The following is a 24966-nucleotide window of genomic DNA, read 5'->3' on the forward strand; positions in this document are numbered from 1 at the left end:
CAAGAGGTTCCGGGTTCGATACCCGGTGGACGCACATAGTGGTTCGGATCCCACTTTATACTGTAGGTCCAGTCCAGTTTAGCCTTACTGTGCATAAAGTGTACTAAAACACCAAATCAATCAATCAATCAACTATATACTCGATAAGCTGAAGGCTGAGGAAACAAGCTTTTTTTAAGTGGATCAATGCAAACAAAGATTCCCTCATATTGTCAACATTCAAAAACTTGATCTATACCGCTTCAATGTATCCTTCTGTAGGTACTGCCGCAAAGATTGCAGTGACTATACCGGCTGCAACGTGTTCTATTGAGAGGAATTTCAGCACAATGCGACACGTGAAGACATGGTTAAGATCAAGCATGTCGCATGATCAACTTTCAGGATTGTGTATGTTAAGCGTTCACCGATTCAATGTGTGCGAAGTAATCCAAACTTTCATTCTACAGTGAATGACTTATAGAGTCACTCGGGGGAATATGCCCCCTCGTATCTCGCGCAACGTTAATGTTATGGCAACTCTGCGACTCTTGTTTGAAAGCGCCCTCCGTGGTGAGACGAGGCAGCAGGTTTGGTGCTTGTGAGAAGAATCTGAAGCATTCAGGGTTAAGTTCATGATGTAAGAAGACAATTTTTGAGCTAATATTTTTTTGGACGTTGCTGTATTAACAGTGTGCAATAGTATTCCCAAGAGAGAAAGAAACTGAATTATATTTGATGTAAAGATCAAGAGTCAGGGGAACATATCTGCAGAGTGAAACTGCCGCATGATGCTCAGAGTTGCCAACCCAGTGATTCAATTTTTCTGCTTGTAGCTGTGGGGTGATATGCCCATAGAAATTAAGTACAATATGGCCATGGGCATTACTATGATAAGAAAGGACCACAATGTGAATGGATCCAGTGTATTCGTTGTAGTATGTGGATGCATGAAATATGAACCAAATTCAGGTCCATGTGTCCAAAGTGCAACTCAATTTCTCACAAATCTAAACAGTAAAAGAGGCTACGGTAAATTCAAAATAAACGTTGTTAGAAACGCTATGCTTGTCTGTACAAATGATGTTTTGTTTACGAAACAAACGTTAATAATCTTCCAGTTAATGCTATGTATTATTTTCCTTTAAATATGTCATGTCAAGTATTACAACAATTGTTTCTTGTATTGGGCATTTTACCCCTAATGGGTGGGCATTTTACCCTAAACACAGGGTGATTTGCCCAAATTGACGTTCATCTGTTTATTTTTCTATTGTTCTCTTGCTTTGAAACTTACAGTAATAAAACTTATAAGTAAATAACAATAACAAAACATGTAGCTTTCATTTGACATCCTTTTCATTGCGACACTCCTTCATTTAGCGAAGCTATAAACCGCCAAAAAAAGTTGGGCGGATTTCTCCGAGTGGCTCTATGGCAGGGAGCCGAGGCGAAGCGTTTCCAATATCTGCGTTGTGTCGCCTTCTACGAGTAAAGCAAGTGATGGGTTCATATTTTTATGATGTGTTCATAGTGTTTCATAAATGAAACGTACCTGCCTTTCCCTGAGTTTGCTCACCTTCTGGCCAAATTCCTGTTGGCGCCCATGGATCTGCTCCGTAACAGACCCAAAATTTAGCCCTGTACACCCAGTTTTTGCACCACTCGCTACTGTTGTCTGAGATATGCGTGAAACGTTCATAGCAAAGAGGAAATGTCCGTTTCTTTTAGAGCTCTTGCACATAACAAAGGAATACAATTGTTACAAGATTATCTAGAATGACTTTCCACTAGACTTAACCATTACATAACATTAAATGGCCATTTGTTAAATGCTTGTTACTCCGATTTATTTATGTACAATTTTTCTATCTCTTTCGAACTTCAGATCATGGGATTATCTCGCACCGTGCAGATTTCGACAAACAGGTCGAGGATTACATCGTTAAACTTGAAAGACAAAAAGGTGTGAGGATTCTGAAATACGACGCTTATGGGGAATTGCCAGAGATAAAAAACGTGCCCAAATATCAGCAGTAAGTATCAGTTTTTCTTTCTGTGTATTTTTGCGAATCTCAGCGACTCGTTTTTACTGAAGTAGAATCCAAGCTATGCTATCTATTTTAGAAGTTCGACAATGAGCACACAAGCAAGTATCAGAAATGTATTAAATGTCTTATGAGTTTAAAGTGCATTAACATGTACAAGTTATCCTTTTCCACAGATTCTGTTGTTGTTTGATTTTCTCCATTGATATTTATTGGAAAATATTTATAACGAATAACTAACTAACTATATAGCCAGCTTAATCCCGAAGGTTTATGGCTGCAGCAGCACAGGCCTTCCATCTGTCCCTATCCTGAGCAAGATCCATCCCTACCGATTTCCTTTAGGTCCATCTCAACATTATCTCTCTATCTTCGCCCTGGCCTTCCTACTGGTCTCATACCATCAGGTTTCCCAACAAGAATCCTGTAAACTCTTCTTTCCTCTCCCATTCGTGCCACATGGCCTGCGCATCTAAGTCTTCTTGATTTAATTATTCAAATAATATCTGGACATGAATACAAATTATGTAGTTCTAAATTCTGTAACGTTCTCCACTTACTTGTCTCCTCATCCCTTTTAGGTCCAAATATTTTTCTAAGAATTTTATTTTCAAACACTTTTAATATATGTTCCTCTTTCAATGTAAGGGACCAAGTTTTGCAAAATTACTGTTTTTAGCTTTTAGTTTCTTAGATATTATACGAGAAGATAAAAATTTGTGAAGAGTAAAGTAACACGCATTTCTTGAATTAAGCCTACTTTTTATTTCCTCTTTAATATCATTTTCGTTTCTTAGTATTTATAAGTACTTGAATTTGGAAACTGGTTCAAACGAGTTGTTATCAATAATTAGATTCTGAGTATTACCTAACAACACTTGGTTTCCGTATACAAGTTTTTTTTCCCTTATAAAGGTTTGGTATGACGAATAGTAAGCGAAATAAAACCAATCATTTTCTGAATAATTCAAAATGAATGTAAGGAAAACAAAGTGTTGTAGTACACTGCGTAACGAACTCTGTCGTTCGTTGGATCGGAACCAAGAACCTTAACCATTGATGTGGGTGATGTAGCTTATTCATCATTCATCCTCAATGATGAGAGCACTCGTCATTGTCATGACAAGTCAAATGCTTGGCAGTGCGAAAGGCACAACTAAAACTAATCAGCTTAACAACTAGAAAAGACAATGATCACTCATTGGGTTTTATGAACTTTCGAACCTGAATCATGGCTGGTTTAGGATAATTACCTGTCTATCTGAAGAGTGATGATTGATACAAAGTAACGTCGAATAAAATAAAACTATGTCCTCTCTAGGCTTCCTTGCTCGTTGACCAGGACTCATCTCACTTTCCCTCAATCTAAAACAGAAGTCAGTCCCTTCTCAGTCTGTCCCACCTCTATCACCCAGACCATGGATCCCTTTCTCCATGCCGAATCGTGATTTTTACTACCTCTATTGCAAACAGCTGACTCCATAACCCTGATGGAACTTCCTATATCCTGAATACATCAGGAAGTTTGCATAGCACAACACTGTGCATTATTCGCATACCACAGAGGTTGAGACAACTGGAGTAAACAAGTGAATGCCCTGGTCAACATGAAGCATCCGTAGAGAATTTAAATAAAAATATAATCTCATAGATTAATACGACTGTTAGTACTTACCGTAAGATTTACAATATTTTACAGTTAACGGTCTGCTTGTTAATTTACAAAAACTGGATGGAACCGTTTTTCTTATTTAACTGTTAATATTTTATCAGGAATAGAGATAAATAGTGTATATATTGCAGTTGAATGTGCCATTAATATATTTTCAAAAACAGAATCATTAAAATTACATTATATTAAATTATATTAATTATCACTAATTAATGTAGTGGAAGTTAAAACTCGACAAACGACCATTATCAGGTCAGTAACCAGATTTTTCTTTCTGGGTGTCCATCCCTTATCAGCAACCGTCATCTAAAGGCGAAAAAGTGCGGGGTAGAAGCCCTGAAAATGATTTTCTCACTATATTACAGCTTATTATTCAAGATATTTAATCCTGCTCAGGAAGTAAAATTATTTATCATTAAACACTATTTAAACAAGACATTTGTAGGTTTTTGGAGGGCTTCAGGCCCCTGTGCCTCCTCCTGGCTACGTTTCTGGCCATGGTCGTTTGACAGTAATTGGATGGTAGCGGAAATTGATGGTCTTGGGCTGTCGTTTCTTCAGTTGACCTTATAGAGTGTATTCTTGAGTAATGGTGAAGATTCCAGGCAAGATAGTCCAATTTTTAAATATATGCCCCATTATACAGTATAATGTAGAGAGCGTTGTCTTCTCCTACTTGAAAATATTTGTTTGTTGTAGCACGCAAATTTATGAAAATTTGTCAATGAAAAAATAATTTCTAATTCTAATCTTCATCGTGCGATTAACCTCAACAGGCAGAAAATGCGACGTTAAATGGAAAAAAAATTCCTCACATGTAGCTTAATCTCTTGCAGCCACCAAGTGAAGTGTAGAATGGTTAATCTAAGATGGAAGGATCCGCTCGTGAACGAAGTGAAGCCGGGGTACACGTACACAAAATGGTTCCACAATGGAGGACTTACCAAGATAACGCATGTCTTCGAGAAAACGGTAATACTTTCTTAATGAATTTCTGAGTGACTGACACTTTTGCAGAACACGACACAAGAGTGCCCCACAATTCCACAATTTTTCTTGTTTATCATCAACAACAGCTTTATTGGACTTAGAGTTTTACATTTGACTGTTAATGCCCGCATAAGTATTGACACTTTCGTTATTTCTACACATTAAATTCACATACATTCTTAATTATCATGTTTGCATATACATTCACTCATTCATTAAGTAAATTGGCATAGTAGTAAGGTCGTGGTAATCACGGACTTATGAAATCAAGATGTCCCGGGTTCGATACCAGGTAGAGATGCATAGTGGTTCAGATCCCAAGTAGTATGAAAGTACATATTATAAACTCAACAAATGATGAGCCCCCCTCAAGCAGATTTGGCTACACTTAAAACAAGCTCAACATGCCCATATGAGCTTTTTGCTCAAGTGTAGCACCCTGTCTAATCCAAGATTTTTGTAAAAATGCCCTCGGGAATTTCCCGAAACTACAGTGTACAAATGATGAGCCCCCTCAGATTGATTTTCCCACACTTACAAAAGTTGCATCAGCCAGATTTTTGTCCATAAGCTTGTTAAAAATATGCCCCTCTTGATATTGTTTTGGATACACTTGAAACTAAGCCAAAATCCTCATAAAACACACACCCACACACACACACACATACACACCCTCACATATTTACTTCCGGTTTAAGTTCAATTGGATACCAGGTTCAATTTGTTTATCTAATATTAAAACAATGTAATATGCAGAGATTTTCTAGAATTGCTCTGTGACTCTCTCATTTTTTACATCATAAACATATGATTTTTCCCCTATGGTGTCATCAGGGAGTGTATCGTGGAATTCACAGATAATTTTAATGTTTGTCCTGTCATTAACCACAACTTGTTTCCTTTTTGAAGTGTTGATGACAAACATGGGTCTCTGTGCTTTGAATTCATCTGGTGTGTAATACATGTCAGTATTGCCAGTGGTGACCCTTTTGTATGCGCTAAATGCTTCATATAATTTAAGGAAATCATCCTTGGACATGTCTAAATTATAATTTTCTCTAGGAAATACCTCATTTCTGCCATTTTTAAGATATATGTTCTTGATGTTGCAGCTATCAAATTTACTTGAATTTTTTTCCTGATTGTTGTGTCTTCCAGTCTGAAACAGTACCACCACAAAATCCGGCATGTCATATTGTATACTGGAGAATGAATTTGTAGCATCAAACTCATAATAAGTACCAGCGGCAGGCTTCTGTACACATTGATATGTATAAAATTGTAAAGGAAGCTGTGGATTTTTTATTATATCTGCTTTGTATTTAAGAGCATAACTGGCCTCATATTCAACAACTGGGATTCTTAGCTCCATAGTCTGAATAATGCACTTGCCCTCATCAGGTAGGGTATTAGGCAGAGCTTCCCGTGTAGAGTTTAATGTGCTGTACCTCATCAAAGCATTATTATCATTGGCAGCTCTTCTAAATGTGATTCTTAAACCACCCTTCCACACAATATCTTTGTAATCCGAGAAGAATCCTGGCAACAGGCGCATAGGGAACAGCACTGTGTGGCTCTTAGATATAATTTTATCACCAGCCTCAAATCCACCTATTTTGTAGTAAGAAGTCTCGGTTTTGGATAATTTTAGTGTGGCCAAAGCTGTGGAGGTAATGCCGGGATAATCCACTCTGTTTATAACAACACCATGCTTTCTGATCTCAATTTCAGAGAACAGATGCGGCACAAAATTGTCTACCAATCTTATATTTGAATTTGCCGGATAATCTGTTCCATCGAGCTTTACAACATCAAATTTGATGTATAGATCTGCTCTGTGGGGGTGTATAAAGCCATCCCCTACATCAAGATCAACCTCAATTTCTGTGTTGGGTTGATTTAAATTTGCAAATGTCCTCCTGTTTGGGGGGAATGATTGTAGCTCATAACTCTCAATATTTTCCATTTTTTTGTATGTATTTTTATTTAAATATTAATCTCTATGATTGCAGTTGTTGTGGCTCCAGCAAAATCAACTAATTCTTCTTTTTCATTAGTGACCATCAATTCAATGTTATCTGTTCTATTATGGCACACAGGAAAATATAATGTTGGGGATGTAGTGTAGATAATTGGCTCCATAAATTCAGAATTAGGTTTAAATGTTGCAATGATGCCAGTTTGTTTGTGAGTGCCTATGCCATTTGATTTGGTGATCATACCCTCAGCCACATTACAGTGAATATTCAGAGTCTCTATGGCTAAGAATTTAGGTATATTAATAGCAGTGTGTTTGATGGCTGGTTCAAGTTTTGTGTTGTTCTCAAAGCCTAACAGCTCTCCTATAGTACCCAGATCCACTGTTTCTGTAGCAGATACAATCTCTACTCTGTGAGTGGCAGAATTTTGAGTTAATACTATACCTCTGGGTAATTGAGCATTTAGAGTGGACAGATTATACTGCCCTGGAGTGATGACAATTTTTTGATCCCCTACTGCAATTTTGTTGTTGTGGTGTGTAATATTAGGGATCAAGTACATGCCATAAAATGCTCTGAGAGCTATTGTTTTGGGATACACTATATCATCATGTAATTTGAGTTTCAATATTGAATTTTGGCTGGTGAGATGGAATACCCCCATGATGTTTTAAATACCACAAGGCTTTTTGAAAATTTCTTGGCATCTATTACTGTTTTTGCTATGGCAGCTGATCCCCCAGCCAAGCTCCCAACAGCCCCAAGTGCTGCTAAGATGGCCGGGATAGTAAATATGAAACCCCCCACATGTGATTTTTTTCTAGATTGCTGTAATTTTTTTAATTGGTGGGTACTAAGCAACAATTTCATACCATGGCCCTTTGCAAGACAAGAGCTTTTTTTCTTGCGCTGCTTTTTGGTTAAAAGACTATCAATAGTTTTAAGAGATTTAAGACCTGCATAAGGTATTTGATACATAACACCCTTGGCCTTCATTCTAGGTTTATTATATATATATATTCACAACCCCCACCCCAGTTTTTGTTTGGTGTTCATAGCTATGGTGGTCCCCAATGCTGCTATTCTCTCACTCAAAGAAGCATCTTTGCTTACAAATCTACCAAATGCAGCCTCTTCTAATTTCTTGTCTGCAACATGTCTCTTGTCAAGATCAGAATGTGTGTTGTATGCTATGTCATGGTCTCTACAAGCAGCATCTAGGGGATTAACACCAGGATCACCTCTGTTTAATCTATGGTCCAATTTTGTGCCTGGACCACAATACTGATAGCCTGGAATGTGTAGTTCAAATGGCAGCTTGTTTATAATGTCATTAACCAACCCCCGGCCCTCAGAAATATTCCAAAATTTAGGTGGTAGAGTATTAATAATATTTATAAGATATCCAATCCCCTTAGTGTCATTCACTATAAAATTAGACAATAACCTATCTACAAGTTTCCTGACATCATCAACCCAGACAAATTCTTTAGGCAGGGTGTTGTATTGTTTGATTCCACTGCCAGTCTTGATCTGTGACCATATGGGCTTGATTAAGTTGTTGTATTTTGTTCCACTGCTAGACTTGACTCTTTTTTGTGTGGGATCATTGTTCTGGTATAGAGCATCTGATTTTATTAATATTTCTTTGTAATGCTCATAATCTTGATCTGTATAGCTGCCAGGCCTCTTCCTAGTCATCAGTTCCCACAATCCAGGTGTGCCGGGATATTTAACAAAAGCACCTTTTTCTCCAAGATGAGATTCTGAATATACAATTATATCATCTCCCATAAATGTTACTCTGAAATTGCCAATTCTATGTATGATGCTACCATCGCGCTCTGTGTCAGCATATAAGCCAAAAACCTCATCTTTGTTGTCTTTAGGTGTGCTTAAATATTTTTGAGCAAGAAGACCCAATTCAATAGGATCCTGAGTAGCTTCAATTCTTCGAGGAGCAACAGGACTAGGTGTGTGAATACTAGAAAGTGGGGTGATTGGATAATCTAATATGTTCCTAGCAGCTACAGGTACAAGCTCTGTGATCAAATTTTGATTTTGCTCTGTAACAGTTTTGATATTTTTACCTAATTCACTAATAGCATCAATAATAGGCTGTTCTGTTTGTTTGTGTTGTTCATAAATTCCTCGGTTCTCTGATTTCCATCCCTTAAATCTTTTTACAAGATAATCTCTTAATTTAAGATCATCAATGATTGGCCTTTTCATGGTTATTTATATATGTTTCAATGTCTAGAAAATTGTTGATTTTATTTCTGTATTTGCCACTATTGGGTTTTCTTGTCATATCAATTGTGACAAACCCATAGCTGTCCTGGTTCCAGCACCTACTGCAAAACTTGGAAAAATCATTGTAGCTCAAGTTCCCACCTACATATTCATCATGTATGTGTTTGAGGTTGGTATGATCTTGATGAAACACACATATAAAATTGCTGTTGTCTCGGATCAGCTGCTTCGGAATTTTAGGAGAAGTCTGTGCCAGGTAGAAGCAATCAATGTTTTTGTGTCGGCCCTGTGTAAAGAAATTTCTAACCTTGTTTTGATTATCCAGTATAATGTCATCAAACACAACAACAGAATTATCGAGACATTCATGAAGTGGCTTAACATCTGATTCAAAAGTGGCAATATCCAATCCATCATATAGCTTCATCAGCTGCTGATATTTTAATTGTTCCAAGCTCTTAGAGAAGACATACAAGTGCCTATTTTTCCAGTCTAACCAGTTGGGTGCCAATAAAAAATTATCAATCATTAGTGTAGTTTTACCACAAGCCGATGGCCCAACAATAAGACATCTAATATTTTCAGGCAGCAACTTGCCATTTCTCTTAATCTGCTGTTCAGGTTCTGGCAGCCTTTTTATAACATCCCAGGTGCTCATATTATCACTTTGTCTGCATCGATCCAGCTGTGTTCTGGAAATCCTAGCCATTTGACAAATAACTTGTTGCCTTTTCTGCGGATGATTTTTTCTATGAGATATGTGTCAGGCTGTTTAGTTTTGTTGAGTTCTTCTTCATAGAACCGGCCTTTGAGAATTTCTCCTCGGTGGTCTTTTATTATATATGTGTTAAGGATCCCAGGTTTAATTTGAACCACTGTAAATAATTCAGTGCTCCAGTTTCTTGTAAAGCCTCTTTTGAATAAGTGCTTATATTTGCTGATTCTTACTTGATCACCCACCTTGTATTTGGCCTTTCTTGTTGTTGGCTGGTATCTAGGATAATAAACAGTCCTGATCAATTTTTGCTCATCAGATGAAGTTACTTCAGAGGGTTTCATGTTGATTGTGGAATGAACCGAGTTGTTATATTTATGTAGAAGTTCTGAAAATATTAAGCCATTTATAATTACCTTGAAGTGTAAATTGTTTATACATAAGATTTTTTAGGGTTTTGTTGAATCTCTCTACAATTGAGGCCTTGAGATCACTGTAACTCGAGTAATGTTTTATTGACTGGCTTTTAATAAATTGTTGGAACACAGAATTATAAAATTCTTTGCCATTATCTGTTTGCAAATAGCGCGGTGATCTTCCACTCTGATTGATGATTGTCCTGAAGGCTTCTGTAACACATTTTCCAGTCTTGGATTTGAGTGGCACAGCCCAGGCAAATTTTGAAAATGTGTCTATTACAGTGAGTAGATACTTGTAGCCCTTGTTGATTTTGTCTAAGTTTTTCAGCTGTCCACTTGCCATCTCAATCAAGTCGCTCTGCCATAAATCATCTATGCCTTTTGTGACTACTGGCAGTCTCTTATAATTATGTCTGGCTTGTCTGTGTAATTCATCAACAATAATTTGTCTAGACATAATATGAAAACAAGAATATTGCAACTATGGGGTGTTCAGCAGCTGATACTACAGGATTTTCTAAATATAATTTGTCTCCTATTTGTATATGAAATTCCAGAGAGCCATCATCTTCAGCATAAGATGTTTCTAATGTATTGGGATCTGTAAAATCCTATAACTCTACACTGGTGATTTTTGGTTTGTTGTCAGCATTTGTTATTGATAAGGTGGGGTAGTGGTGTGCCTGTGGTTGAAGCCAATATTTGATCTTGATTGGTCTCAGTGTGCCCCCAACAAAAAACTGGTAATAAAATTGTGCAGGGGACAGCATATATATTTTGCCACCTGGTGTAAATGGTGAATCATATTCTTTGTTGGGGATGCTGTACAATTCAAGAATTACTGTATGTTTTGGATTCTCGATTATGCCTGTTATTTCTTTTTCTGCTGTAAGCAATCTGCTTGTTACAGATTCAAGATGCTCATTAATAGTCCTAACAACATCATCATGGCCTGGCTTGATCTTTATGTCCATAATAAGTTTCTTGTATTGTTGCACAATTTCTTGTAGCTGGGTGGCATAAACAGACAGAGCATTTGCTTGATTGGATTCCATGGTCCCTAGCTGTTGCTTGATATTAGCTACAATTTGTTGAAAATTTTCAATAACTGCCAATTTTGAATTTTGAGCAATAAGATCATGGACCTGTCTTCTGATATCCTCAAACAGGGCATGCAGTTCATTAATATGTTGATTAGTTGGTAGAGTGGCCACTGTCTGAGTAAGTTGTTTGATCTCTGTCTGGATATTCTTGATATCTTCTGATTTCAATATGCGATTCACTGCTCTCTTAATATTTTTAAGTTCCTGTGATGTAGGCAGATTTGTTACAGTATTTTGCAAAGATTCAAGTGCCAATTTCACATTATTTAATTCAGAAGCATCAGCCACATTTTGCATAGCATTTTGGAGCAGGGCTATATCTGCCTGAGTGGGTGTTGATTGTTGTAAAATTTCAAGCTTTGTTTGGATATCATCGATCAGGTGATGAAAATGAGATAGCTCAGATTCAGTGTTGAGGTTTTCAAGCTTTGTGATTTGTTGCTGGACACTGACAAGTGTGTCTACAATACCAGGCAGGCGGGATTCTAGAGATTCTTGTACATTTGTCAAATCACTTTGCACTGCTGCTATTGTACCCTCAAGATGGGTTATGGTACTTTGAATTTTTCCAAAATCTTCATATGTTTCAAGTTGCAGCTTGATGTTTGCAACACTCCGAGTTATTGCACTCAAAGCATCAGAAGATGGCAAGTTGTTCATAAAATTTTCAAGTGTCTCAATTTTTTCTTTAACCTCGGCTATGTCATTGTTCAAGGGGTCCAGATTAGGTATCTGTAATGATTGAATCTGTTCTTTTAGAGTGGAAATCACTAGATCAAAATCTTCTTGTGATTTTATGCTTTTGACAATTGTTTGGAGCTGTGTCTGGACATTATTTATCTGCTCTTCCAATTGTTGTTTCAATTGCTCAGAGTTGGTGGCCTGGGTCTTAAATTTGGCTTGAAGAGCTTCTACAGCCTCTTCTAAACTTTGAAAATTATCTAATGTAACCAAATCAGTATATTTCTGAAGCAATAATTTGAGTTCTGAGTCAATTTTAAGAAGAGGGTCCATGCATTGTGTTTGTAAATTTGTAATTTCTAGTTGAAGACTAGCATTCAGTGTGGTTTGTAAAGCTTGTAAATCACTTCTTAATTTCTTGACTCTGACATCAAGCATCAGAATCTCATCACTGTGATCTTCATGTCTTGTATGGCCAAATATATCATTAGGCATTTTTGTTTTAGTGGTTATTTATTATTGAATATCTGATTCTTAATTCTATAAAAAAAGGTATAAGCTTGTCATATGATCCAGGGACATCAATATATAAGCAGTCACCAGCAGAAACAGTATATACAGTGCCAGAAATCATGTTTGAGTGCTTAATTCTATAAATATTTCTCCCTACTGAAATCTTGACATTACCCTCAGGGGTTGTAATAAATTGCAATTGACCACCTACAGGTAATTGGTAATGATTTAAATTATTGTTAAATATGTACAATGTTTTACCTGTTTCATCATCAACATCTGTAAGTATGCTGTTCAGATGAATAATTAACAAAGCACTTAGTTTAGATATCATATCAGAAGAGGGTTGTGGTGTTGGCAGCTCCATAATAGCCTGTTTTTTGAACCCAAATAAGTTCATAGGCATGTTTATTTATTTCAAATCATGCTCTGTAATTGGGCATTGATTACCATTTTTCAAATCACAATCACCCCATGGTAGAGTATGTATGCCACATGATAAAATGCATCTCTTATCATCATGTGGGTCCAGAGCCACTTTTCTTACAATATTGCTAGTCAACAAGTGATCCACACTCTGAATTCTGGATTCTGATGTTCTGATTGTGCTACATGATTTGAGGCAATTTTTGTAATCTTCAAATTCAAGCTCTTTGTCCACAGTCACTCTACCAATGCCCTTGGCCTTTTTGGCAACAGCGCCACTACATGTTTCAAAGCTGTACATCTTGGCTCTTAACCCAGCAAATGCCACAATAACATCACCAAGTGTCTCATCTTTTAACCTGCCAGGCACCTTTTTGTTGTGGTGTTGAATCTCTGTATGTTCACTGGTATCAAATTATTTAAACAATTCAGGCTGTGTTATATCTTGATAAACATCTTCTGTTTGAATATCAAGAACAAAACTATCTGTGTCCATGTACATCAGTTTTACACGATCCTTATAAAAAGGCTTCAACACATTATAATACAATTTTAACATGTGTAATTTGGCCAATTCCAATATCACAGCCCCTACATAAATAGGCTTATCAAACTTAATCTTTGTTTTTTTCATGTTGAAAAGTGCCATATTCTCATCATAAATTCTTCTGTAATTGAAGTTGGGCTTTGCAATCAATTTTTTGCTCCGGCTGGGGTCAGTAATTATTTTAACATCAATATGTTTTCTGACATTTTCTATTGTTTTGCCATACACAGAATTGACCATCAATTTAAACAAGGTCTTATCAAATTGGCTCATTGCAGATGTTCGAAGCTCTGTGTTTGTATCAATATATGGCTTCAACCATCTTGAGTGCCTGAACCTCAAAACTTTTCCAACTTTGGTCACTTGAACACCATGTTTCATCAGGAACTGGAGGTTTTTGTAATATATGACATAACCCTGTTTTGGCTCTAGAGTCATCATCAATTTCTTCTGTTTAGAGCCAGGTGAACACTTAACTTCGGGAATTGGGGGCAGATCAGAAAATGTGTTGTGTAAATCATCAGGAATTGTCAGATCAACCTCTAACAAGAGGCCATAGTTACTGTCATCAAAATCCTTAAGATCTTCAATATTGAAATCTTCGACCCACTCAAGTCCTGCATATGGCAGTTTTTTCATCATGGCATAACCATAGAGGCTGTTTGCATCTACATACAGTATATAATTTGATGGCAGTGCTGGATCATAATCAGGAATATATTTGTTATTTGCTCTGGCATATCTCTGAGAACATTGCACCATGCCTCCTCTTATACATTGTTCCATAAACAGATACATATCTTGATCCTGGATCAGATCCAATTGCATTTTAGTGTTTAAAAACATTGCAGACCATGCTAGGCCCGGAGCACTGTAAAAATACATTGGATTCAGCTTATAATTTTCCATGGAAGATTTTCTGAATGCCTGCAGTATATCAGCTAAGAGGGTCACATCAAGTTTTAAATAAGCCTTGTGATAATCACCAAATGTCTGGCATTTTAAATTGTTCCACATCAACTGGGAATGGTGATATTCTTCATCAGTGATTCCAGATCCTCTGATTTTGCTGTAAAACTCTTGTTGTGGTGGCAGAGAACACTCATGAAATTTAGAAAAATCTGTAACAAAATCATATGGATATACACCCTTCCGCCTAATTAATTTCAGCTCCTGATTTGGAAACAAAGCACATGTGATTTTGAATTGATCATCAGATAATTGAGTGGCCAGTGTAGTCATGCTAGCAGACAGAATTCTGTATGAATCAAGAAATCTTAAGTGAATTGGAACACCATTAACTTTAATTATTTTGCTAATGGCAATATATTTTTCATTATTTTCAGCTAAAATATTTAAATTCTGCTTGTCAAACCCCTCGTACCTAATCAAATGATGAAAATCATAATTGGATGCACCATGGCAAAATATGGGGACAAATTTTGGTCTCTGGATCTTAATATTACAGCTATTACACAGGGCCATTAAGAATTTACCATCTGTATGAGAATGGTGATGAACCTTGATATTTGTATCTGAAAATTCAGAATCACATACCGGGCATTTTTCTGCATTGTTGAAATCTTCAATCTGTTTCTCTGTTAAAGGCAACATAGGTTTTGATTTTAATAAGACATTAGATGCTATGCAACGGCACTCATTTTCTATTTCATCTGCAAATTCTTTGATGGCATCTGCTCCCATGTATAAGTGTGGTTCACTAGCAACACCATTCTGTATAATTATATAACAAAAACTAGAAGGTTCATGTAACTGGTATGGTGTAATTGAAGATTCCTCAGGATCTGGGCTGCAGAATGCAAGAGGTTTGAGGTTTGATTCAAAATCACAGACTATATATGCTGGGTGTTCCAACAAGGCTTCAAATTTTTTGAATTTGGCATTTTCACTTGGCATTGGCATCACCATATGAACAGGTTTATGATTCCCACAGTATTTCAGATGCTCAAGTAACTTGTTTTTAGCAATTTCTGCATTTTTTTCCCGAACCCCATTTATTATTTTCTTACCATCAAATACAGTTAAACATCTTCTACACAACTTGAATATTGTATTGGATTTGCCTAATTGTTTTCTGACTAAAGCTTCAAGATTATGTATCAGAGTATAATGGCGTGTATCATCCCCTTCAATTAAGAGCAGATCAATCGGAACAGCAGAATCATCATCAAATGTACTGATTCTCAGAGGTGCTATCAAGCAATTGCCACGACCAGTGGAACAAATAAATACATTAATAGATAATTGTTTACCATTAATATCCCTGGCCTTTTTTTCAAATTTATCAATATTCTGAACAGATATTGGATATTCTAAACCCTCCATTGCCTCATCAAAATCATTTTCATGTTGTTTATAAAAAGTTATTCTCTCAGGATTCCTTGAAACTGGAAACAAAGCAGCTAAAATACACCACAAAAAGCATTTCTGGTCTGTATTTTCTATGTTAACCACGGCTCTTTTGTTTTTAATATTGGCAGGTAATGGCAGATATGTAGATCCTTGTAATGGGCTGAATTCAGAAATATTAATATATAACTTGTGTGGAGAACCGCATAGGCTCCATCCAGACTCTTTTGCTGCAAATTCAGAGTGTTTAATATTCAATTGATCTATCAAACTGCTTATTATTTTGTCTGAATTTGTATTTGAATATACAGGTACAGTTTCTGTTATGTGGGGCTGTGTAAATTTTGTTCCATTTGGTTTCTTATATTGTGTAAACAATTTGAGGGACAGCTTATAAGAGCCATTTTGTGCATTTAGAATTGCCTGCACATTTGGATTTATACTGTTCAAAAAATTCTTAATGTCACATCTTGGCTCTGATACAAAACGGTGATCCCTTAATTGGCCATTAAAACTGCTATGGATGGGTGCATAGCGTGGCTGCTTTGCTGCTCTATCATTAACAGGTGCTTCATGCTTCCTTTTCAGACCAGATGTAGATGGTTGTGGGGGCAATGTTGATGACTGTGCAGAACAAGAGCCTACATGTCTATTGAAATATGCCTTGCTAAATATTTTATGGCATTTGGGGCAGATTTTTGTGGGAGTTCTATATTTGCCTGGGTCACAATTTTTTTGGTGCCTAGCGAAATTGGGGCTGGATATATTTTTATTACACTGATTGCAATATTTTTGATTTGGCATTTTTGTTGTTGGTTTATTATATAAGATTTCCTGGGCTTCAATTCAAAATTTTGTACTTAATATATATATATATTTTGTTCAGCTGTGTGCTTTGTATATTTCTTGTGTATATTTAATATGTTAATATTATTAATTTTTATTCTCGGTTTATTATACAACATTTTTTGGGTTTTAAATCAAAACTCTATGCTTATTATGACAGGTTGTAAAGCTAATAGCCTACAAGTGGAAAAAGAGAATAAATATTGATCTACACTGACCTTCCGCAAATGCCTGCACAGACATGCATGTCCTAGAAAGGCAATGACCTAGCACTGTGTTATGTATTGATTTTTGTATATCAAGCTGGGACAGATATAAGCCTGACTCTAAATATGAGTGGATTACAACAAACAAGCTGGATGTAACAAATATCAGATTTTTTTATACAAAATATAAGCCCTTTTGTTCAATATATCAGAAATATATTTAATATGAATAATAAGAAATGTTATATATTAAACCAAACAGGCCTGTAGTATGAAAAGCACTGTAACAACACATCTGTACTCCTCAGCCACTCTCACAATACTGGCTGATATGTAATGCAAAATCTCTTTATATACCCTAAGCATGGATTAATACATCTGAAACAATAAAGCAATCAGAATATAACACATCATCACATTATGTCATAATTAACCAATCAGAAAACAACACATGCCTAATAATTTATTGCATAATATTGGATAATAATTTATTGCATAGCATGATGCAATAGCTCTTGCCTTATAATTTGTTGCTTAATATTGGATAATAATTTGTTGCACAACATGATGCAATAGAAATAAACCAGAAGTAAACATATGTGTGTATGTGTGTGTGTGTGGGTGTGTGTTTTTGGCTTAATTTCAAGTGTATCCAAAACAATATCAAGAGGGGCATATTTTTAACAAGCTTATGGACAAAAATCTGGCTGATGCAACTTTTGTAAGTGTGGGCAAATCAATCTGAGGGGGCTCATCATTTGTACACTGTAGTTTCGGGAAATTCCCGAGGGCATTTTTACAAAAATCTTGGATTAGACAGGGTGCTACACTTGAGCAAAAAGCTCATATGGGCATGTTGAGCTTGTTTTAAGTGTAGCCAAATCTGCTTGAGGGGGGCTCATCATTTGTTGAGTTTATAATAGGTACTTTCATACTACTATCCCACTTTAATAGTAGTCTTTGGCGCAGTGTCGCACTCCGCGACGAGGCGAGGTAGAGAGCAGACGTGTCTAGCGAGCGCTCCCGAACTTTCGTCAAGTAGAGTAGAATCAACACGCGGAAATTGTTTCTACAGACAGGTGAATATTATATTAACAGCAGAGCGAGCAGCTCAGTATCAGTGACGTTAAGTGTACGTATGTAATTTCTGAGTCATGCCGCTCAAAAGGTTAAATACTTTGCAATTTTCCTTCGCCCGTGTGCAGCAAAGACCGACCACGCTCGCCATCCATGAATGGATGAGAGATGTAGTGAAATTGCGCGTTGCGGACGTATTGAGTATCGAAGTAGACTTTGTAAAACACCAAGTGTTTGTTAAATTAAGCACCGAACAATTTTGCACGGAAATAATAGCACGTAGTAAAGGAACCTTCGTATTCACAGACGATACGGGAGAATATGATATACCAGTACAAAAAGCAGACAAACCTGTCACAATCGTTCGTATTCATCTAGTGCCCATGGAATTATCAGACAGTGCCATAACAACCGAAATGTCCAAATACGGAATAGTACAAGCAGTACGAGATGAAGTTTATTCCACCACCCTCCCCTACCCAGTCAGAACGGGCAGGAAAATAGTACGCATCATCCTACAAAAACCGGTGCCATCTTACATACAGTTAAATGAAGAGCGTTATTGGACTACTTATGAAGGACAACCTAAACTCTGTTTTAGATGCAACGCGCAGGACCACTTACATCATCAGTGCCAGAATAGGGTGGCAAGGCCGACACGCACTGCTGGATACGCTGCAGCGGTGGTAAATACACTCCCCAGTTCTTCACACCCTCCTAGGGATTCAACTGCTCATGTCCAGGATATCCGAACCATTTTACCAGTACCGGCATACCGACAGGCCACACCAGAGGACCACAAGGAACAACACGAGCAGATGGAAGTCACTAAAGACAACGAGACCAAGGTCAGTACTAAGATCTCCAAACCCCCACAGTTAAATCCGCAAGAAAATAATGCAAGTGATGGGAACAAGGAAAGTGTGCACGAAAGTGCAAGTGAAAGTGTAAGTGGGAACGAATCTATAGTTCCATCCACCCTATTCGACTTCCCGAATCAAGACCCCCAAACTCCAACAAGTTCGATGTTCACAGCAGCAGAATTTCCAGCACCTTCCCCCAAAAAACCCCGCTCACGATCCGCCAGGGATGCGAGGAAAAATGCAACAGACCACATGACCTTACGTCCGAAGAAACAAAAAAAGGATGACGTGGTAAGTACAGCAGTAGAAGTACAGCTCAAGCCCAAGAGAGAAAACCCTATTCAACCGAACCCTTTTTTAGGAAAAGAGGAAAAAAGCTTAGAACTAATAGGGGCAGGGACACATAAACCAAGTGATACAGAAATGCCTACAGTTCATATCTCAGGTAGTGAAGAAGAGATATGAGTGAGTATGCCCAGCGTCAAAAGTGGAACAATTGCAGAGCATAAAGTACAAAAAATAATTAATGCATTGCTTAAATAAGACCCTGCCAACCCTAATGTACACATTTACATTAGCAACGATTAACCTTAACAAATTACAAAGTCAGAATAAACTAATGGTGTTAAATGATTTTCTGTCACAGTCGGATATTGATATCGCCTTCCTACAAGAAGTAGGCATTGACAATTTTTCACCCCTGACAAGGTACAAGGTTCATAATAATTTTACTGCCACATATCAAGGCACAGCAATAGCGGTGCATCAAAGAATTGAATTGCATAATGTCACCTTCCACCCATCAGGAAGATTAATAAGTGCGGAATTAGGTCCTTTGTTTTTATGCAATGTATATGCGCCTTCAGGAAGTCATAATAAGCATGAACGAGAACATTTCTTTTCGACAATCTTAAGTCCAGAATTAACATCGCATATATTAAATGCGTTAGTGGCTGGCGATTTCAATTCCGTCCTAGACAGGCAAGATCAACAACCAGTTTATAATTTCTCCCGGGCACTCTATGAATTGACAAAAGGTTTACAGTTAAAAGATGCATGGAGTTGTAAAAATAGAGACCAACCAGGATTTACACATTTTACAACTCGAAGTTCCTCACGCATTGACCGCTTTTATATAGCGAAGGGTTATAAAGAAAATGTACAAAGTGTAAGTGTGTTCCCTGTGTGCTTCAGTGATCATAGTGCCTTAATTTTAAAAATAAAATTGGAACAAAACAAATCACATATGGGAAGAGGATACTGGATGCTAAATTGTTCCGTATTGGCGGATAAAAATTATGAACTGTTAAGAAAAGACACTTGGCAAGAGTTAGTTAGGCGTAGATCACCCAGTAAGACTCTGACAGATTGGTGGGAATTCATTGTAAAACCAAAATTTCGTTATATTAGTAAAATGTATAGTATAGACAAAAGTAGAGATTTTAACAACATGTATAATTTCTATTATGCCGTGTTACACGACTTACAAAGTCAAGCTTTACAAGGTCATGTAAATAAGCCTTACATTAACGAGATGAAATCAAAATTACTTTCTTTACACGGAAAAAAGAGAAGTGTCGTAAAAATCAAAAGCAAAAAGTTACCCTTGGATAATGACGAAGAGGCAAATTTATATCATATTTTACAAGAGCATAGACACGTTAAAAGTCACCTAATAACAGAGATAACAGACGCTACGGGACAGGACACAACTAATCCTAGAGTAATTCAGAACACATTTTTACAGTATTATTTAAACTTAATGGGTCAAGCTTATAATCCCTTAGAAACAGAGTGGGACTTCACAAACCATGTGACAGAAAGACTAACAGAAGAAGAGCGAACGGAAATTAGTAAACCCTTTACGAATACCGAAGTAAGAAATGCAGTTTTCAAAGCGGCCAGAAATAAATCAACGGCAGAGGATGGCCTGCCTTCAGACTTTTACCAAACCTTTTGGAATCTCTTTGGGGATGTTTTCACGCAATGGGTTAATGAGGTATTACAGAGTGGGAAATTAGGGTCCTCAAGTCGAACAGGAATAATGGTTTTTATTCCAAAAAAACTGAAACCCAAAGTGGTTTCTGACTACCGCCCGATTACAATTCTAAGTAGTGACATTAAGATCATTAGCAGATGCTTAAACACCCGCCTATTTCCTTACATGCACAAACTAATAGGGGACACCCAATATGCATGTACTCCTCAAAGAACGATTCATCAATTATTACAAGCCATACGTGACGTAATCATTACAACACAAAACCAGCAAGCTAGCAACGCAATTTTATCGGTGGATTTCTCACAGGCTTATGATAGAGTTAGTCATAAATATATGTACAGTGTTTTAAAGGCTTTTGGTTTTGGAGACACCTTTATAAAATGGATACAAATTTTGTACGGAGACATTCAGTTAAAATTAAAAATTAATGGGTGTTTCACGAAAACTTTCCAAATGAAAAGAGGGGTTTTACAAGGAAGTCCACTTAGTAGTGCATTATATGTATTAACACTGGTTCCCTTACTTAAAAGAATACAAGAGATAAATGAAGGCATTTCTGTCATGTCAAAAACGATACAAGTTAGTAGTTTTATGGACGACATTACATTATTTTTAAATAGCGAAAGGGATTTCGAGAATGCCCAACAATACTTGAAATATTTCGAAAATGTCTCGGGCGCAAAGCTAAATGTAAACAAAACGTTTTTGTTACCTTTGGGAGTCAACAATTTGTTTAGTAATAACACTAGTGTACGTGTAGTACAGAAAGTAAAAATTCTAGGTATACAATTTTATGCAAATATTAGTGACACTATTGAGCATAATAGTCGGTTAGTAACCGAAAAAGTTATATATACTTTACGTGCAAATCAACTCAGGTTTCTTTGTTTGAAATCGAGAGTGAGATACGTAAATATTTACGCTCCATCGAAGCTTTGGTACCTATCCAAGACATTGACCTTGTCCGCGAAGCAAACAGCCAGGGTAAAGCAACAGGTTGGTAAATTTCTCTGGCATGATTCAGTGTTCCGTGTGGCCATGAGCGAGCTATACCTCCCGGAAAAGAGGGGAGGTATGAATCTAAAGAGTGTGGCGATACAATCAAAAGCTTTATTTATCCAAAGCGGTCTTTCAGCGATATTTTCTCCAACTGAATCCACCACGCAACGAATAATAATTACAATGTTAAAAGATGTACCATTAACAGCACCAATGGATATAAAAGTTATACCCAGAGAATTAGCGTTTTATACTGAGTACGTTATACATACATTTTACAAAACTGTGAAACAAACTTATGATTGTCCTTCTGTTAAACAGATTTACAGAGAGCAACTTAACGCAAATATAATAACCGTTAGAATTGAAAGAGAAAATCCACAATGTAATTGGAAACAAATATGGAACAATGTAACGGCGAAACACCTAACGAACAAGGCATCATCTATATGGTACAAAGTGATTCAACAAGTTATTGTAACGGCAGATAGATGTCACAAGTATGGTTTTAGTAATTTTCCAAATTGCTATGATTGCCAAGCACCAGATTCGATTACCCATAAGATAACAGAATGTAAGAAAGCAGCCACAGTTTGGTCAAAATTAAGAACAATGCTAAGTAGAATTTGTCGTATTTCACCAAACCAGGTATCAGTAAAAGACATTATTTTACCAGAGTCCCACTTGTTTCCAAGCACAAAGCAACAATCAGTTCAGTGGCTTATAGCACAATACTTAATGTTTGTTTTTCCTGTGGGGATAAATTATAATTACTTGAGCATAATAGTCGGTTAGTAACCGAAAAAGTTATATATACTTTACGTGCAAATCAACTCAGGTTTCTTTGTTTGAAATCGAGAGTGAGATACGTAAATATTTACGCTCCATCGAAGCTTTGGTACCTATCCAAGACATTGACCTTGTCCGCGAAGCAAACAGCCAGGGTAAAGCAACAGGTTGGTAAATTTCTCTGGCATGATTCAGTGTTCCGTGTGGCCATGAGCGAGCTATACCTCCCGGAAAAGAGGGGAGGTATGAATCTAAAGAGTGTGGCGATACAATCAAAAGCTTTATTTATCCAAAGCGGTCTTTCAGCGATATTTTCTCCAACTGAATCCACCACGCAACGAATAATAATTACAATGTTAAAAGATGTACCATTAACAGCACCAATGGATATAAAAGTTATACCCAGAGAATTAGCGTTTTATACTGAGTACGTTATACATACATTTTACAAAACTGTGAAACAAACTTATGATTGTCCTTCTGTTAAACAGATTTACAGAGAGCAACTTAACGCAAATATAATAACCGTTAGAATTGAAAGAGAAAATCCACAATGTAATTGGAAACAAATATGGAACAATGTAACGGCGAAACACCTAACGAACAAGGCATCATCTATATGGTACAAAGTGATTCAACAAGTTATTGTAACGGCAGATAGATGTCACAAGTATGGTTTTAGTAATTCTCCAAATTGCTATGATTGCCAAGCACCAGATTCGATTACCCATAAGATAACAGAATGTAAGAAAGCAGCCACAGCTTGGTCAAAATTAAGAACAATGCTAAGTAGAATTTGTCGTATTTCACCAAACCAGGTATCAGTAAAAGACATTATTTTACCAGAGTCCCACTTGTTTCCAAGCACAAAGCAACAATCAGTTCAGTGGCTTATAGCACAATACTTAATGTTTGTATTTCCTGTGGGGAAAAATTATAATTACTTGGACTTTGGATTAACTATAAGACAAGAATATCAACAAATGTCGTTAGGTTATAAGAAATTACACTATGCCAACTTTCTAAATGTAATACTTGAATAACATATCTGTAAGAATTGTAAAGATTTTCTGTAATTGTTGACTAAAATGGAATAAGAAAAACAGTGGTAGCGTCGTGGCTTTGTAATCAAGGGGTCCCGGGTTCGATACCCGGTGGAGGCACATAGTGGTTCGGATCCCACTTTAAACTATAGGTCCAGTCCCAAAAGTGAACTTAAAACGCCAACTCAATCAGTCAATTTAATCGTAGGCTAGTCTTCCTGTGCATGAAGTGTACCTAAAATTCGATATTAGAGAATCTCCATGATATTGATTGGTTTCGTTTATTTTACTTCGCTTTTCTCCCACTTTTGGATAATCGCGAAGATGGGGATGAGTGTTGACGAAATTGATGAAGGGACACTCACAGAGAACACCCATGCCCAGGGCACGATTCGAACCTTGGACCCCTGGCGTCGTAGAACGTTTTTCTAACCAGTTCGCCGCTCATCGGCTAGGGAGCCGATAGTGTACCCAATGCGAATATCTGGCGCATACAATAATGAAATGAAATTTGAATTATTTTTTCCTTGTTTCTATGCTGTCGGCTGTCCAAGTGGGTCAGTCAGAGAAACTGAACAATTACTGGTTGACACCAACTTGCTGGTACAGTCACGGACACAACGAGTCAAGGCGATTGTTACAAACCAGATGTGTCCGTGACTGTACATCTGAATATGACATAGGAACATAATTGTTTTTAGGCAAAGAAGCAAGCAATATGTTTACTTATGAAATACGCAAAATGATATAAAATATAACTTTAGAGAATTGCATTAGCTTCTTTCCAGTTGTTTCAATATTACTTCTTTCTCGTCTAAGGCGAAATTCGTGAACAACTTTGCATGGGAGAATACAGACAGTCTGCGTATATCCACCACGCTGAGCATGGGAATATCAGTTGGACTTCCTTCACTATTCTCCTCCAAGGCGGAGGTGAACTTTTCTGCCGACTTTACAGCCAGCACCACCGCAGGCAACAAGCGGACGAAACAGGAAACTTTGCACACGAAGGAAGAATTCGAGGTTAAGCCAGGCACAAGTGTCAAGGTTCGTACAGAAGCTTTCTTCTTGATAGGAAATTCACAATCACAAATCGTAATGTGAAACAGGGTTGTTAAAGGATCAGGAAGAACCCATAAATTCTATTGGGTTTCGTAACAGGACCGGAATCTTTATTCTCGCACAATTTAAATTCGGTCCAAGTTGCGTATTGTTTCATTTCAATAAGAAACCCTATTTAAATTGATCCGGAAGAAAGGTTCCTGGACAGTATTTAAATTGATCCTGGAAAAAAATAATTCTGGACTGTATTTAAATTCACCCGAAGGAAAAAAAAACATTTCCTGGACCGTATTTAAATTAATCCGGAAAAAAATATTCCTGGACAGAATTGAAATACTTTACAGATAAAAATGTTATTTACGGTCTAGAATCATGATTTTCTCT

At 37.0% G+C, this 24966-nt stretch overlaps 2 protein-coding genes across 2 annotated transcripts in view; one reads left to right on the plus strand and one right to left on the minus strand.

Annotated features, from left to right (window-relative positions):
* LOC146003546 (uncharacterized) overlaps positions 1–24966 on the minus strand; it is a 295640-nt gene that overhangs the window by 179547 nt on the left and 91127 nt on the right. The window lies entirely within an intron of this gene.
* Positions 1–24966, plus strand: part of LOC146003376 (uncharacterized) — a 54593-nt gene that overhangs the window by 25034 nt on the left and 4593 nt on the right. Inside the window, exons 3-5 of the mRNA XM_083141656.1 lie at positions 1868–2015; positions 4536–4671; positions 24340–24567. Coding sequence (XP_082997782.1) covers positions 1868–2015; positions 4536–4671; positions 24340–24567 — 512 coding nt within the window. The remainder of the gene's footprint in view (positions 1–1867; positions 2016–4535; positions 4672–24339; positions 24568–24966) is intronic.

This window comes from Lepisma saccharinum, chromosome 20 (assembly GCF_977018435.1).
Source record: "Lepisma saccharinum chromosome 20, izLepSacc3.1, whole genome shotgun sequence".
Classification (NCBI taxonomy): Eukaryota; Metazoa; Arthropoda; class Insecta; order Zygentoma; family Lepismatidae; genus Lepisma; species Lepisma saccharinum.